At 42.2% G+C, this 15613-nt stretch overlaps 4 protein-coding genes across 7 annotated transcripts; 3 read left to right on the top strand and 1 right to left on the bottom strand.

Moving 5' to 3' along the window:
- The first annotated feature begins 578 nt into the window (after positions 1-578).
- On the top strand, positions 579-7009 carry hcls1 (hematopoietic cell-specific Lyn substrate 1). Of its 4 annotated transcripts, XM_044021229.1 has the most exons (16): positions 581-696; positions 1251-1334; positions 1431-1504; positions 2307-2430; positions 2528-2638; positions 3285-3339; positions 3609-3719; positions 3806-3916; positions 4010-4120; positions 4193-4248; positions 5051-5120; positions 5223-5371; positions 5444-5590; positions 6325-6481; positions 6559-6633; positions 6710-7009. In XM_044021229.1, the coding sequence occupies exons 2-16, from the start codon at positions 1251-1253 to the stop codon at positions 6841-6843; spliced, it is 1569 nt and encodes a 522-aa protein (XP_043877164.1). In that variant the 5' UTR covers positions 581-696; the 3' UTR covers positions 6844-7009. The 4 variants fall into 4 exon arrangements, with proteins under 4 accessions (XP_043877163.1, XP_043877162.1, XP_043877165.1 ...); XM_044021228.1 differs by having other exon boundaries at positions 579-696; positions 4010-4248; XM_044021227.1 differs by having other exon boundaries at positions 579-696; positions 3806-4120.
- llph (LLP homolog, long-term synaptic facilitation factor) lies at positions 6966-8775 on the bottom strand. Its single transcript, XM_044021235.1, has 3 exons — positions 8705-8775; positions 7569-7794; positions 6966-7487 (listed from the first exon to the last, which is right to left on the bottom strand). The coding sequence occupies exons 2-3, from the start codon at positions 7780-7782 to the stop codon at positions 7324-7326; spliced, it is 378 nt and encodes a 125-aa protein (XP_043877170.1). The 5' UTR covers positions 7783-7794; positions 8705-8775; the 3' UTR covers positions 6966-7323.
- An 81-nt stretch (positions 8776-8856) lies between these two features.
- Positions 8857-11048, top strand: pex26 (peroxisomal biogenesis factor 26). Its single transcript, XM_044021233.1, has 5 exons — positions 8857-9179; positions 9563-9703; positions 10285-10595; positions 10664-10804; positions 10899-11048. Exons 1-5 carry the CDS (start codon positions 9058-9060, stop codon positions 10994-10996), a joined length of 813 nt encoding a protein of 270 aa, XP_043877168.1. The 5' UTR covers positions 8857-9057; the 3' UTR covers positions 10997-11048.
- A 79-nt stretch (positions 11049-11127) lies between these two features.
- Positions 11128-15170, top strand: LOC122766401 (ubl carboxyl-terminal hydrolase 18-like). Its single transcript, XM_044021232.1, has 10 exons — positions 11128-12078; positions 12842-12959; positions 13031-13173; positions 13270-13349; positions 13439-13573; positions 13660-13755; positions 13874-14035; positions 14127-14258; positions 14328-14374; positions 14724-15170. Exons 1-10 carry the CDS (start codon positions 12048-12050, stop codon positions 14785-14787), a joined length of 1008 nt encoding a protein of 335 aa, XP_043877167.1. The 5' UTR covers positions 11128-12047; the 3' UTR covers positions 14788-15170.
- The last annotated feature ends 443 nt before the right edge of the window (positions 15171-15613 follow it).

Genomic DNA, 15613 nt, shown 5'->3' with positions numbered 1-15613 from the left:
AGAAAACTCTTCACAGTATTTCATTTTGTCTTTATAATATTCAAGAAAATGAATTTGACTGTTTTCTTTTTCATATTTCTGAAGTTATGGAACTAAAAGGGAACTTTAGGATGATAACAGTCCACTGGAACGTTGACATAGACACGAGAGAATCCCGCTGAGACTTTTGGAATGAGCCGATTAGGCCTGAAACACACCATTATTTTCATAATCCATTCATCTGTAGATTCTTTTTGAGTGGTTTTGTCAGAAATGATGTTTGGTCCACAAACCAAAATAATTCTTAAGTTTTCATGATTTCTTTGTTCTATGGAGCAAAGAAATTACAAAATATTCACATTTAAGAAGCAGAAAAATCTGAAAATGCATTCTAATTATTGACAAACAAGAACAATAAAAGTTTTCACCGCAGGAAGGTAAATAAGTTTTAGAATAAAGAATATTGACGAAAACGTCCATTTTAAAACGCTTTATGTAGAATGTGATGCTGCCCCCTGCTGTTGCAAGTGCAGAACAACAGGATGAAACCGACAGTTATGTCCGTCCGCGCGCGTGCACGTGTCTCGTCACAATGTCCATCCGTGCGCGTGCACGTGTCTCGTCACAGCGCCTCAGTGAGGTGAAGAAGCTCAGCGCGTGTGATTTAAACGCACTTTCAAAACAACAGCGAGGACAAACTGCGCAGAAAAGTCCAAGGTAACGTTGTTTTCTACGTTTCTTTAAACTTGTTCATGTTCCTGTTGCTTTCAGGAAGGAGACGCAGACTTTAATCAGCTTTGTTCTGTCATTTTATTCTAAGTTTATAAGTGACATGAACACACACACACACGAAGAGCTTTTCTTTGGCTGAATGTGCACCTGTGCTGCGTCTACACTAACAATAATACCATGTTCATTAAAGTGCAATCACTATTTAATGTCGTAGAAATGTAGCTAATGTTAATATTTAACATTTCAAATGTTTGTTTTCAGTGTATTTCTGTAGTTTATTAAGTGTAATTCACTGTAATTATCTTATCATATGACGTTGTTTTAAGTCATTTTTAAACATGAAGTTTTAACCTGCTTTTTCTGATGAGGAAATAAAACTTCAACTTCCTTTTTAGGACTTGAGCAAAAACAGCTGAGGTCATATGTTGTTTTCAGTCAGCAGAGTCACTAGAGAAACATCATACACATATAGATATATCTATATATATATATATACATACATAAAATAACCTTTAATGTAAATGTTTTATTTCCCACAGATGTGGAAGTCAGTCGTGGGTCACAATGTGAGCATGAAGGTTGCAGCAGAAGGAGACGACTGGGAGACCGACCCTGACTTTGAGGTGATGGTGATGATGCTGCTGCTGCTACTGTTACTGCTGCTGCTGACGTCTTCAGTGGAAACTTGATGTTGTTTGTGTTGTGTTGTGTTGTTTCAGAACGACGTATCGGAGCAGGAGCAGCGCTGGGGGGCAAAGACCATCGAGGGCTCGGGGCGTAAAGAGCACATCAGGTGAGAAGAGTTTTCAACTGCTGTGAAGCAACAGGAAGAGGAAGTGAGAGCAGAGCGGAGGCCGTCTCTCTGTTAGTGTCTCCTAATATGGGTACTATAAGATGATGACGACCAGCTTGTGTGCGACACAGAAATTGTAGAACTTTCTACAGGCAACACTATCGTTCTGTTCATCTGTTTATGTTATACTTGGTATCAAAGCACTGTTGCCTTTAAAGTGCATCATCAAAGCTCTTTTCTTCTATATTAACCTTCGTATGTGCCTTTGTAAAACTACTATCATCAGAACCTCTACAACCTAACTAACTAACTAACTAACTAGTCTGACTGCTGTCTAACTACCATGATTCATTCACTTTATTCTGTATGGTTTGATTTATTTAATCATCAGTCACAGAACTGTCTTTTAAAGTCTACATTATTATTTCTGCAGATATCAGATTTGTCTCTGTCTTCTGTCCTCTGACCTCTGTCTTCTGTCCTCTGTCTTCTGACTTCTGTCCTCTGTCTTCTGACTGTCTGTTTTCTGTCCTCTGACTTCTGTCCTCTGATCTGACCTCTGATCTCTGTCTCTCTGTCCTCTGACCTCTGTCTCTGACCTCTTCTGATCTGTCCTCTGTCTTCTGACCTCTGTCTTCTGTCCTCTGACCTCTGTCTTCTGACCTCTGTTTTCTGTCCTCTGACTTCTGTCCTCTGACGTCTGTCCTCTGTCTTCTGACCTCTGATCTCTGTCTCTGACGTCTGTCCTCTGTCTTCTGACCTGTGTCCTCTGTCTCTGACCTCTGACCTCTGACCCTGTCAGTGTTGCAGAGCTCAGAAACAAAGTTGCCGTTGAGCACGAGTCGGTGAAGCAGAAGGATTTCGTTCCCAAAGCCTCGTACGGATATGGAGGGAAGTTTGGTGTGGAGAAAGATCGCATGGACAAGGTCCAGTAGTCACGGTTCCACAGTTAGTTTTCATCTCATATAAAGAATATAATGTGTATGATATCTAAAGCACAGGTGTGCTGCTGTTTGTCTGCAGGGCGCCGTGGGTCACGACTACGTGTCACAGGTGGAGCATCACTCCTCCCAGACTGATGCAGCGCGAGGCTTTGGCGGGAAGTTTGGAGTTCAGAAAGACCGTGTGGACAAGGTCAGAAAACTGCTGCTGCTGATGATGATGATGCTGCTGCTGCAATTACACATGTTTATGGAAATAAATAATAAATAATGCAGGTTAATGAGTAGAAAAGTGCAAATATGTACTTAATTTATTGTAGACAATTCATTCACACATTACATTTACACCGCCATCTTTGTTAAGGTCGAGGTTTATTTAGACACAAAGGCAGATTAAAGGTTATATACTCTATATACACACATATATATATATATATATGTATATATATATATATATATATATATATATATATATACATGAGAAGACAACACACACAAAATTATTCTATGAAATCAGTTTGTTAGAAAGAGTGTAAAAGAAATTCAAGTCAAGATGAAATAACTACAAGATAATTAAAAGATCAGTTCATCTCAAAGACAAACTTCACTTTAAATAAATGAGTAAAAGTAAACATGACAACATTTATATTTAAAACGGAACGCTCAACCTTTGTGACTTTTTTTTATATCTTTGATTTAATCCAGACAAAGAATGAGTTTGTGTTTGTTTGCAGCTGTAAAAGAACTTTTATGTAGTTCATGTTTTCCAGTGTTTGATGATGATGACGATGATGATGATGATGATGATGAGTGTGTGTGTGTCGTGGTTTTCTCTGCAGTCTGCTCTGGGCTTTGAATACAAAGGACAAGTGGAGCAGCATGCGTCTCAGAAAGGTGCTTTTCTCTCTTTGACACAGTCTGTACTTGAAATACTTTTACTGTAAAAGTATGTGGGTACGGAAGTGTGTGAGCAGAAAAAATGACTTTAGTAAAAGTCTATGACATTAAGTCAAGTATTAAAAGTCATTTTCTGCTAGTAACGAGTAACACAGAGAGTTAGAGGACATTTGGTGGACTATGAGTATATAATATAATAATAATAATAATAATGATAATAACAGGAGTGACATTACATCACTGGGGTTTCTTCTTCACTCTTTCAGATTACGCTAAGGGCTTTGGAGGAAAGTACGGAGTGGAGAAGGACAAAGTGGACAAAGCTGCTCTGGGATTTGAATATAAAAGTCAGACAGAGAAGCATCAGTCTCAGAAAGGTCAGAGGTCAACATTCACTTTTGACATCATTTGCTTTAGGAAGAAACTGCTCATTGATTCCACACTCGTGTCTCTTTTCCACCAGACTACGCTAAGGGCTTTGGAGGGAAGTTCGGCGTGGAGACGGACAAAGTGGACAAAGCTGCTCTGGGCTACGACTACAGAGGACAAACGGAGAAGCATCAGTCTCAGAAAGGCGAGTGGACGCCGGCGCGGCGCTCAGTCGTGACATTGTTGTCATCGCTCGTGTTGTTGCTTTACTTTCTTCTCTCACATTCTCCGCTATCAGATTATTCCAAAGGGTTTGGAGGTAAGTTTGGCGTGGAGCAGGAGCGAGTGGATAAAACAGCCGTGGGTTACGATTACAAGGCTGAGACCGAGAGACATCAGTCACAGAAAGGTGAGTCCACTCTCACTGTGTGTGTCCTCATAAAGAAAAAAGTCACTGAACACTGTCACTGTCTGTGTTCAGATTATTCTGCAGGGTTTGGCGGTCGCTACGGAGTCCAAGCAGATCGCCAGGATAAGGTTTGTGCCCGAGCGGCTGCACCGAGCTCAGTTTACGCACTTTTCTGGAGAATTCTGGCTGTTCTCATGTGTTTTTATTTGATTTTATCTTGACTGGTTATTTTCAGCTCTGAATACACTGTGTACGAACGAGTGTTACACTCGTAGCATTTAACGCCAAAAATGTCCCATTGAAAGTCATTCAATTAAAGCATACATACGTGCATTTTGTTATATCAGGGTGTCAATCTGGTTGATGGTTGCTGTGGCCACCCCCTTTTGAAACGTTTTGCCTTTGATGTGTCGTATAAATTGTCAAGTGTTTTTATGTCGGTACGACAAACGCGCTCAGTGGAGTTCGCTCATTTACGTAGGGTGCAAATTGCTAAAATGGCCGACTTCCCGTCGAGCTGAGGCCGTGGTCCCAATTGACTTTTCTATTCGTCTTGAGCTTTAACATGTTCCCACCAAGTTTTGTTAAATTTGGTGCAACTTAATCTTGGCTCGTTCCATCCACACTTCGCCTTAAGGGGCGCTGTAGAGCCCTGGTGCAACATATGGGTCCGAGCACCATGACAATATCACAGTTTTACCAGACCTGACCTCTGTGCAAAGTTTCAAGAGTTTTTATGCTCGTTAACGTCCTCAAAAATGTCCGCAAAGACACGGAATAACAAAGAATAATAATCAGAAGGGAAACAAAGGGCCCGAGCATGTTTCAGCCTCTTAACAATGTAATTAAAACACTCATTAACATGCTCGTTACAGTATTTATTTCTAATGTGTTGCCAATAATACAGAATCATTGTTCATGTTGTTTCAGAATGCAGCAGGTTTCTCAGACATGAACTCACCGACCTCTGCTTATGAGAAGACTCAACCCTTGGAGGCTTGTACGAGAACTTTGTTTTTAAATGTTTGAACGTCACAACCAAAGTGAAACACGATCGCTGATGTTTTCATTTAAAAAACTCTTCTATTCTTTAAAAACACAGCCAGCGCAGACGCCGGGAAACTGAAGGCGCGCTTTGAGAACATGGCCAAGTCCTCGCAGGAGGAGGACAGGAAGAGAGTGGACGAGGAGCGAGCGAGGAGACGAGCCAAGGAGACGAGGGAGCGAGAGGAGGCCAAACGCAGGCAGCAGGTGATCACATGAACACATGATCACAGCTGAGAGCTGATTGTATTTCTCACTTGTTTGTGTTTGGTGGTGAAGGACCAGAGTAGCAGAGAGGAGACGACGTGTCCTCCACCTGCTCCTCACAAGGCTCCGGAGGACGACGCCTCGCCACCTGAAATACACCAGCACACGGCAGAGATACAAGAACCAGAGCCAGAACCAGAACCAGAACCAGAGCCAGAGGTAAAACCTTTCTGATCAGCAGTCAAATTTGACTCAAAATTCACTAAAAAATATGAACCCTTTTGTTTCTAACTTAGTTATTAAATCTTAAAGTTAGTTATTTTACACGCACAATAACGTGAGAAATGAAAGACAGGATTATGTCACATTATGAATCATATCAACATCTGTGACAGAATGAATCATCACAGTATCAACACCATCCTGAATCAGGGCTGGAGCTAACCATTATTTTCATTATTCATTCATCATTGAACTTTGTCTGATTAATCGATGAGTTCAGTTGAAAAATGTCGATCATTGTTTCCCAAACAATTTCAAGTCACTCACATTGTTAAAGAAACGAGCAGTGAAAGTAAAATGTTGTGTTCATTTTGACTTAGAATAAGAAACATTTCACTTGTTTAACCGTCTGTATCCTCTCAAAGCAAGTATTTATTTCCCACATTTAGTCGGCGCTTCTTTTGCCACCTCAGGTCCCTGTAGCGCCACCTTGTGCTTTGATGTTTCTACAGCAGCAGAAACTGACAAATTAGCCAGAGTGTGTTTCACGTTTTAAAGCAGCGATGACTCGTGGAAACTAAGAACATCACTGTCTCAGTCTCACCAGGAGAGGTCACTAGTTCTTACACAAAGAACATTTACACAACCTCCCTTTTGTTTGCTTTCTGTCTTAATCCAGATTAGAGGAGAATTGTTGAGAGAGGAGTTATAAACTTGTGATTGTTCTGCAGGATGAACCAGAGTATGAGCAGCCACCGGATTTGCCTCCTCGCTCAGACGATTTCCTCGACGCTCCGCCGCTGCCTGAGCGCACAGTAGAGGAAGATGCTGACGGAGACTACGAGGAGATCGAGAGCTCACCTCCTCCTCCGGCTCCTCCTGTGGCAGGTCTGCGTCTGCCGCAGTTCAACGTCAACACTTAAATCAAAAAACAAAAATGCAAATGTTCGCGTTTTGTTTGACAGACGAGGACGACGACAACGAGTATGAAGACCTGACGTGTGGACAGAAGGCGGTGGCCATCTACGACTATCAGGGAGGTACGACACTTCCATTAAGCTTCGATCATCATTTTCACACCTGCAGGAACAAATGTCAACACTTTCATTTCTACAGAGGCAGACGATGAAATCTCCTTCAACCCAGATGATGTGATCAACAACATCGAGATGATCGATGAAGGCTGGTGGAAGGGAGAGTGTCACGGACTCGTGGGTCTGTTCCCTGCTGCTTATGTTAAGCTCCTGTAGTTTACTTTCTTTTCTGCACCATGTCAGGTTTCTTCAGTCGTTCACACTGTAATTTATACAAAAGACAGACGTCTGATTCTCTGTTCCTCTCACTCTGTGGCTGTAGTTACACAAACTCCACGTTTATAATCAGATCTTTTATTTGCAATAAACTGGAATCAACAGATTTCTTACACATGGGCTCCTTTCTGTCATCGGTGTCAGATTTCACAAACATCACGGCAACAATCGCTCACCACCTTTCATTGGAGCTGTATGTAATCCTGATCATAATCTGTGTTGTTGCTCTGTAAAGGAACAGTTGATGTTGTGTTTGCAGTCAGATTCTCAGTTGGATCTGTTCCACATGAGCCGTGAATGACTTTGACTCTGTGGCACAACCATGAATCTCGTAAGTGAGAGCACAGTAACAGGAAGTGTTAGTTAACATGGATACATAGATACAGCGATGAAGTCTTTAAAGCAAAGGTTTCCTGTGGTTCACCAGGCGAGACCCTTCTTCTTCTTGCCTTTGCCGCTTTTATTTGCCACACGTTTGGTTTTCAGTTTCTTGGCCTGTCGCTGGTTCATCCACACAGGATACTGTCCATTTTCATCCAGCTGTGTTTTCTTGTTGCGCTTGCTGTCCGTGTCCATCTTGCCACCTGGAACACAAACACAAACTCTTGTTATTAGACTGTGTGATAGTGTTCCTGCTGTGGACCAGGTTGTGCTCAGTCACTCACTGTCGCCGTCCATCGCTGACACTTCTGCATCCGTCTGCTTCTTGATTTTGTCAGCTGTCACCACGGTGGCAATTTCCTGCATGTCTGTCATCACGGCGTCTTTCTTATCCAGACTCAGGGCTTGTTTCAGACGAGCCAGCTCCTTGGGAGCGTTTTTCTTCCTCTTCTCGGCGCGCATCTTCCGCTTCCATTTGCTCCGCAGGCTTTTTGCCATTTTGAGGATGTTCTGAAAGTAAAAATAACTCAGAGATTTAAACTTTGAGGAAACATTTATAGAACTCCTGATGAGGCATCTTTCTGGGGCCGAGTACAGAGAAACACGCTTTCTTTAAAAGCTTCCTGACTATTTTACATTTGATAATTGGATTACTCATCAACAACAATACTTTGATAATTGTCTATCGCTTTGACTATTTCTTAACGTGCATATCTGTGAAATCTTTCCTCATACTTGGCTCTTGTGTGACAGTAAACTGATTATTTTTGGTTTAAGGACAAAACGAGACATTTGAAGATGTTGACATTTTGAGTCTTGGGGAAACACGGCTCTTAAACTCTTCTATCTATTAATCATCAACTATTTTGATAATTCATATTCATATGTTTAAGAGTTGTTTTTTTAGGGTTTTCACCTTCTTCAATGTGAATATTTTCTAGTTTCTTTGCTCCGTGAAACAAAGAAATCATCATCATGCAGGTGAAAATGTAAGTTTTCATTATTTCTGTTTTGACAAAGTTTAACGCCACTTTATTTATGTCAAACCACAATTTTAATTCCATGAATTCTACGTTTATCTATATTCTAACTTAGTTGAAAATCACTGTTTATAGAACCAGTTTACTGCCTCGTTAGCTGTCGATGCTACATAGTGCATGCAGACTTTGAACAAGCTATATATTGATAGCTAGTAAGATATCGATAGAACATGTTAGTAGAAGATATTAGTTAACTATGACGTCGTCGATTGTTCGCTTACAAGTGATTTAAAACGACCACACGTGTGCTAACAGTTAGCTACACAGACGTCGCCTACGTCAAAAACACGGAGCTAACTTTAGCGCTACATTACGTGACACGCCAGGCTAATTAGCGTTAGCAGCGTTTCTGTGGAACAAAGAGTAAAAATATCACTTACGTTGTTTTCTTTATGTTTTAGATTGTTCCACGCTCCGTGTGGACACCGTGAAGTGACACGTGTTTACAGCGCGAGCGGAAGAAAAAAAAACACGCACAGAGCGAAGAAGCTGCCACGTGATTGGTTCCTTCATTCAACGCGAAGAACACGACTTCTGATTGGCTCTCAGTCCCAAACGCGGAAGTTAGAGTGGACACGGGTGGTAAACAAACGTAGACGGAGGAATTGAGCGTGGAAATAAACACGTTTCATGGATTCATTGAATCCCCACTCGAGACTGACGACTGTTGGTGTTGTAAATAAGTGATTTCTGTGGGTTTTCTCTTCTGCTTCTGCTTCCACACGCATTCTTCATGTCCACCATGTTGGACGCGGCTGCAGAGCAGATGATGGTCCACAGTGATTTCCACGCGGCGTTTGACACGTGTGACAGAGGTTTGCAGAGTCTGTCCAGCATGAACTCAGAGGACAACAGGTGAGAGACCGAGACCACGTGAACATCGACATTACAACCAGAACCAGCTCTAAGACCAGCACTAAAACCAGCACCAAACCAGCACTAAAACAGCACTAAAACCAGCACCAAACCAGCTCTAAAACCAGCACCAAACCAGCCTCATTCCCTGTGCAATACTGAACATTCTAACACTGTTTACTTGTACATACTATGTTGTTTACCTTGTTTTCATTTGTTGCATTGCACATATTTAATAGTATTTAAATGTATTATTTATTTAAAGGGCTGTTTCTTCATATATATGTCTATATATATATATATATGGATGGAGAACAAATGATCCTAATGAAGCAGAACCTCATTTGTGATGGGTCAATAATCAGATTTTCTTTTTCTCGCAGGTGTGGAGAATTAAAAGCTGGTTTCTGCATCTTAGGGATTCAAGCTCTGGCTGAGCTGAATCAGTGGACCAGGGTCCTCCCCTGGATCCTGCAGCAGTACCAACACCCGGAGACAATACCAGCAAAGATCATGCAGATGTGGTGAGTGGAGCTCACACACTGGCTCCATGAATTCATCAGGAATTGATGTTTCCTCGTTAAATCAAGGTTTTGATTATTTTGATCTGTCACTGGTTCATGAGACAGAAAAAACATCACCGGGGTTTCCACTGTTTTTTCTAAGGTTTTTATAGTAAACAAACAAAAACCAGCCAATAAAAGGTTAAATGTTTGTATCTCTTCATTTGACAAAATCTCTGAGTCAAAGACACATGCATATAGAAAAGAAGTAAATAATTACTCTTGCACAACAAAGAAGAAATTAGAATTAAAATCACAAAATGAGACATAAAAAAACATTGAAGCTGCAACTTTGTACTAGGAGATTGAGATTGTCAACAACCACATTAACGAGAAATAATCTCTTTATTATCAAACCTTTTGTTAGCTGCTCTTTTATTTACTTTATTTACATTTACATTACATGTCATTGATCCAAAGCGACTCACAATAAGTGCATATTCAGTGTTAATATCAGACACATGTGCAATAACGTCAAAATGTGAGAAACATAACAGATGACTTTTCATTGAAATGGCGCGTTTCTCTCTGTGTGTCGGCAGCATTCTCCTCTACTCTAAGGTGGGAGAACCTGCTGCGATGCAGGAGGCAGCCACAGTTTGGTTGCACTGCTCGTCCAACAGCAGCGCGTCAGGGTTCGGGACGGTGGCCGAGCTGCACCTGCTGCACGTCCTCGTCCCGCTCGGACACACGGACGAGGCTCGAGAGTTGATTGTGGGCGAGGTCGGAGGCGGAGCGTTCACAGAAGACCAGAGACGGACGGCGCTGAGTGTCGTTGAAGAAAAAGAGCAACAGAACGGAGAACCGCCTCCAAACCCCGACACGGACTCTGAGAGTTCTGCTCAGACTGAAGGTCAGAGAGTTCTCTTTATCTTCAAGTACAAATATTGAGTGTGTTGTGAGTGTGTCTGTCTTCCTCAGGCGCTGTCGTCCGTAAACTTGAAGCCGTGCTCACGTGTTTGTACAGAAAAGTGTTTGTGACGCGCTCCGGCTCGGTTCCTCTGCGCAGGATCTTCGTGGCGGTCGTTCTTCTCTACCTGCTGTTTGTGCGCGTGGATCCAGGTGAGATGAGCCAATGTTCTTCCTGTCTCACGTTCATCACCACGTACCAGACGTATTTGATCAGGAACACATTTCTTCTGTTTTCCTCCTTCAGCTCTCCCGTCGTCTTTCATGTGGATTTCCAAACTTCTCCAAGTGCTCAAGCAGATGTGGAGATCCACGTTTGCTCCTCAGAGCAGAGTCGTTTTTTAAATCATTCTTTTTAAGTTCAGTCATCACAGCCAATAAAATCCATATCACCATTCCTGATGGACAGGTTATCACAGTCTCTAAGCATCACCACCATGTCCTCTGGAGCAAACTCCACACTGACCACTGTACCACCGCGTCGCCCACCAGAGAAAATCATACGTTACACAGAACAAGAACATTTCCCAAACTATATTTGCTTGTTTTCACTCGCGAGTTAGAAACCACCGACATTTTATTGCCGTCAAAATTCTCCACAAACTCAGGACGACTCGTGTGTCAGTCTTTACAGACGTTCACGCCCACTTCACTTCATATGTTATTGTTATGATTATTAATATTGTTATTATTGTTATTATTATTATCATTATCATTATCATTACATATCATTACTGAGTGAACGTCTGCAGGGCCGAGGATTTCTCAGTGTTTCCATGACGATGACAAAAAACAAGAAATGAGTAAAGTTGGTCAGTGGCCATTTTATTAGGAACAGGAGACACCTGATAAATCTGAGCGCTTTCTATCACGTTAAACTCATCAGGTCATTGACCTCTGACCTCTGACCTGGTTGACAGTTGTGTGTGTGTCACAGAAATCACGTTCTTCTCCGTCCTGGTTCTCGGTTTTTGACCTCGGCGAGTCGTGTCCATTTGGACAGGTGTACCTAATAAAGTGAGTGTGTAAGATAATGGCGGCCATTTTGACAGAATCACAGGTGTAAAAGAGCTTTTATAATTTAATAAAACTCATTTTTTCTTAGTTTCCTTTAAAAGTTTATTCAGACTGAAAGAAAATAGATGACATTTAAAAATAAGGTAATTAGCTGTTTTCACTCTAGTTACATACACACATGAGTTACACACTCAAACTCATGTTTTAAGTAAAATGTTAGCTTCAAAAACCTCCCATTATAAAGTGTAGATGACGTCAGCAGGGAAACGGAGCTGCGCATGCGCAGTGTTTAGTTTCGTTTTCAGTGAAGCGGTGCAGTGACGCAGGAGACTGAGAATGAAGTTAAAGTTGAGTGTGACACAGACAGACGTTCGTCCTCATGTTCGTGTTGAGAGACTTTCTTCGCCGTGGTGAGTGTGAAACTCTAAAATAACTCTTGTAAACTGTTGTTCTGCACACACTGAGATATCACAGAGAGAAGTGTATACTGTCGCCATCATGATGTCATGTTATCACTTCATTGTGATACTGGACAGAAATCAGGAGTTAAATAAATGCCGCGATACATAACATAACATAACATAGATAACATTCGGGACGAGACGATATCACTTTCCTGTCACTGATACCGATATTGATATCAATAAATCAAGTTTCTACCGATACCGATGTTTGATCTGATTCAGTTATTTTAGACCATTTATTAACGATACATTTGTGCCGAGTCATGTTAAAGACATCATTCTGCAACAAAAAGAAGAAATCAAACATGACTCAGCTAAAATGCTTCTGCTGATTCTTATTTACAGTTTTACAGTCAACATGCCATATATATATATATATATATATATATATATGTATATGTATGTATGTATGTATATACATATGTGTGTAGAATTTTTGTATTGTAAGTCCAAGGGTAATTACCCAATCCCCATTGCTCTTTATTATTGGATTGTAAAGTGACCGCAGACGCAGGGAGGAGTCACATCAGTGTACAGTGCTGTTTGTGTCTGGATCATCAGCTGCGGCGCTCCCTGGAGTGGGAGGAGCCAAAAAACAATAGGAGTAATAACGTAATATTAGATAGCAGCTGATTGATGATAAATATCTATTACGCTGTTAATCTATCAAATTGAGGTGAGATTCTCACGGTGAGCTTGTTTTTCACAGACGGATCTCATGCTGGATTAACGATGAGAGGCCTCAGAAACTACCGCCTGTCCTGCTGTGTGAACACGTTACTGCAGACGCTCTCTGCCACCTGGGAGCTGTCAGACCTGCTGCAGCAGTAAGAACCTTCACTTGTTCTGTTCACAGTGTTTCAGATGTTGTGACTGAGTGAACGGTGGTTTTCACCAGGTGGAACACAGCTGGCGTCAGGTCAGCGAGTCTGAATGTTCCTCTGCAGCTGAAGACGCTTCTGCTCGCCATGGCGAGCGACGTTCCTCAGCAGGTTTCTCATCGAGACTTCCTCCACTGTCTGGACAGGAACGCCGTGTCACGTTAGAACCTTGCACGCACGCACACACACACACACGCACACACACTCACACATTCATCTCACATGTTGTGACGGTGAAAATGTTGTGGCGTTGCAGTGAACGTGCAGCACGACGCAGATGAAGTGTTCCTCTCCATCCTGAACTCCATGTATCAGCAGATGGACGACAGAGAGCTGGTCGGTCTCAACGTTTGTCGTCTTTTTTTATTTCTTCCTCTTCGACGCCTCATTGATACCGTCCTTGTTTTTTCCTCTTCCTCGTTCAGGCTCTTGAAATCCAGGATCTGTATAAAGTGTCTGTGGAGACACACCTGCAGTGCCTGGAGTGCACGTCCGTGCAGACGCGCAGCAGCTACCTGCTCAGTTTGCCTCTGCGTGTGAAGGAAGATCACAACCGTCTGGTGTGAATGGTTTAAATAGAAGATTCATGTTCACATGTTTACAGTCACTCATGTTTTCTAAGTTTTTCTCACGTGAACTTTTTCAGGAAGATTGTATTTCCTCCTTCTTGGAGGTTCATGAGCTGCGGGACATAAACTCCTGCTTCTGTGCGCGCTGTGAAACCAAGACTCCGTCTAAACAGGTGAGGACCTTTATATTAGGATATTTACAGATGCATCTTATTGTGAAGTGTACACATCAAACACTTTTATTTTGAAAGGTTGCCACAGATGTGACTGTAAAATAAAATTGTTTTTCAGTGCGTCAAACTTCTCTCCCTGCCTCGTATCGTGTGCATGCACCTGAAACGCTTCAGAAATCGCCATGGTTACGCCCGAAAACTCAACTGCCTGGTAACTTTTCCAGAGACCCTTGACTTCTGTGAGATGGCTAAAGACGGGTTCTCCGCAGACTTTGCTCAGGTATTTCATGTCCAGTTCTTTGTCTTTGTCGTCGTCGTCGTCGTTGTTGTTGTTGTTGTGTCGTCGTCTGAAAGTGTGTCTGTTCTTCTAGAGTGAGTGCACATACACTCTGTATGCAGTCGTCGTGCACTGTGGAGATGCCACGTTTGGCCACTACACGGCCTTCGTCCGTGACAGAGTGAACCAGGGCTGGTATCACGCTGACGACAGCCACGTGGAGAGGGTGCGTTCACTTTGTGTCTGTCTGGATTTCTAACTTCAAACTCACGCTCTTCTTCTTTCTCTCCGACAGTCTTCATGGGCAGACGTGCAGAGAACATACGGAAACGCAGTGTACAGGTGAACGCACAAACTCAGCCGTAAACTTGTTGGTAACATTTTGAATTTGACGTCGGAGCGTGTTAATCTGACCGTCCAAAGGTCTATATGCTAAGCTACATGAGCTAGGATGCATGAAACTGACGGTGGAGTTCCTCAAGGCTCTGTTGTGGTTAATCACTTATTTATTTTTAGTCTCCATGCTCTGAGATACAGACCATAATAATGCTTTAACTTAAAACAACTTTTCTCTCGTAAACCTGTCTCTCTGCCTTTTTTCCCTGTTTCTTTGATAGTTTTCTGTCTCACTTCTTTATCTGAGGACGTGTGTGTGTGTGTGTGTGTGTGTGTGCGCGTGTTGTTTCCACAGCGGCACAGCGTACATGCTCATGTACAGACGTGACGAGAGGCAACAACCACAGTTATCTGGCTGATGATGAACGATGAAGAACAGAGGTGGAAACACCAGGAAATCATGAATTTAACGTTTATTTTCTTGAAATAATTTGAATCATCATTAATAGAAATGTTGTATTTTTCTGTGCTTTATATATCTTTACATATCAATCATGACAACACCAGCTATTTCTAGCCAGTAGGTGGCGTTGAAGACTTAAGTCAGAGCAGAGTTTTCCACTCTGAGACCACACACACACACACGCACACACACACACACACACACACAGTGTGTAGCAGCTCAGTGATGTTCACTGAGGTTAAAGCTGCTGCAGCCTCTTCTTCATCACATGTGAAGAACACTCTGGTCTTTAATGGGAGGAGGGAGGAGGCAGGAGGCAGGAGGGAGGAGGCAGGAGGCAGGAGGGGAGGCAGGGAGGCAGGGAGGAGGGAGGGGGAGGCAGGAGGCAGGAGGGAGGAGGCCTCGTCCTCGCACAGTGAGACCAGAGACCACATATGAACAACCTGTGTTCAGACTTGACTCATACCAGCAGCTGATGTTGGAACATAATAATAAAGATACTGTGTGTGAGTATTTAAAGAGGAAATGTTGTGTTTTAAAATGATGATAATATATATATATATATGTGTGTGTGTGTGTGTGTTGGTAACGATGATTGAATGAATGTCCTGAAGCAGGTGAAAGTGTTAATGTGACTGTGTGATGAAAGATTCTCTGTGATAAACCTTTAAAGCAACAAAAGGTTTCAACGTTGTTTTACTTTTATTAGTATGACTCACAAACACAAACCCAGCACTAAACTCACCGTGGAATTATGGGATGTTTACCTCGTTAACATTTGG

The sequence above is a fragment of the Solea senegalensis genome, linkage group LG3 (genome assembly GCF_019176455.1).
Source record: "Solea senegalensis isolate Sse05_10M linkage group LG3, IFAPA_SoseM_1, whole genome shotgun sequence".
Classification (NCBI taxonomy): Eukaryota; Metazoa; Chordata; class Actinopteri; order Pleuronectiformes; family Soleidae; genus Solea; species Solea senegalensis.
This window is presented reverse-complemented; position numbering and strand designations above follow the sequence as displayed.

What these genes read in the sequence shown, in the direction of transcription:
- pex26 (XM_044021233.1), top strand. Translation starts at nt 9,058, where the DNA reads ATGTCCACCATGTTGGACGCGGCTGCAGAGCAGATGATGGTCCACAGT. An exon ending in ATGAACTCAGAGGACAACAG is followed by an intron (nt 9,180 to 9,562) that starts GTGAGAGACCGA and finishes TTTTTCTCGCAG; the next exon opens with GTGTGGAGAATTAAAAGCTG. An exon ending in GCAAAGATCATGCAGATGTG is followed by an intron (nt 9,704 to 10,284) that starts GTGAGTGGAGCT and finishes GTGTGTCGGCAG; the next exon opens with CATTCTCCTCTACTCTAAGG.
- hcls1 (XM_044021227.1), top strand. Translation starts at nt 1,251, where the DNA reads ATGTGGAAGTCAGTCGTGGGTCACAATGTGAGCATGAAGGTTGCAGCA. An exon ending in AGAAAGATCGCATGGACAAG is followed by an intron (nt 2,431 to 2,527) that starts GTCCAGTAGTCA and finishes GTTTGTCTGCAG; the next exon opens with GGCGCCGTGGGTCACGACTA. An exon ending in AAGCAGATCGCCAGGATAAG is followed by an intron (nt 4,249 to 5,050) that starts GTTTGTGCCCGA and finishes ATGTTGTTTCAG; the next exon opens with AATGCAGCAGGTTTCTCAGA.
- LOC122766401 (XM_044021232.1), top strand. Translation starts at nt 12,048, where the DNA reads ATGTTCGTGTTGAGAGACTTTCTTCGCCGTG. An exon ending in AGATGGACGACAGAGAGCTG is followed by an intron (nt 13,350 to 13,438) that starts GTCGGTCTCAAC and finishes TTCCTCGTTCAG; the next exon opens with GCTCTTGAAATCCAGGATCT. An exon ending in ACGACAGCCACGTGGAGAGG is followed by an intron (nt 14,259 to 14,327) that starts GTGCGTTCACTT and finishes TCTCTCCGACAG; the next exon opens with TCTTCATGGGCAGACGTGCA.
- llph (XM_044021235.1), bottom strand. Translation starts at nt 7,782, where the DNA reads ATGGCAAAAAGCCTGCGGAGCAAATGGAAGCGGAAGATGCGCGCCGAG. An exon ending in GTCAGCGATGGACGGCGACA is followed by an intron (nt 7,488 to 7,568) that starts GTGAGTGACTGA and finishes TTTGTGTTCCAG; the next exon opens with GTGGCAAGATGGACACGGAC.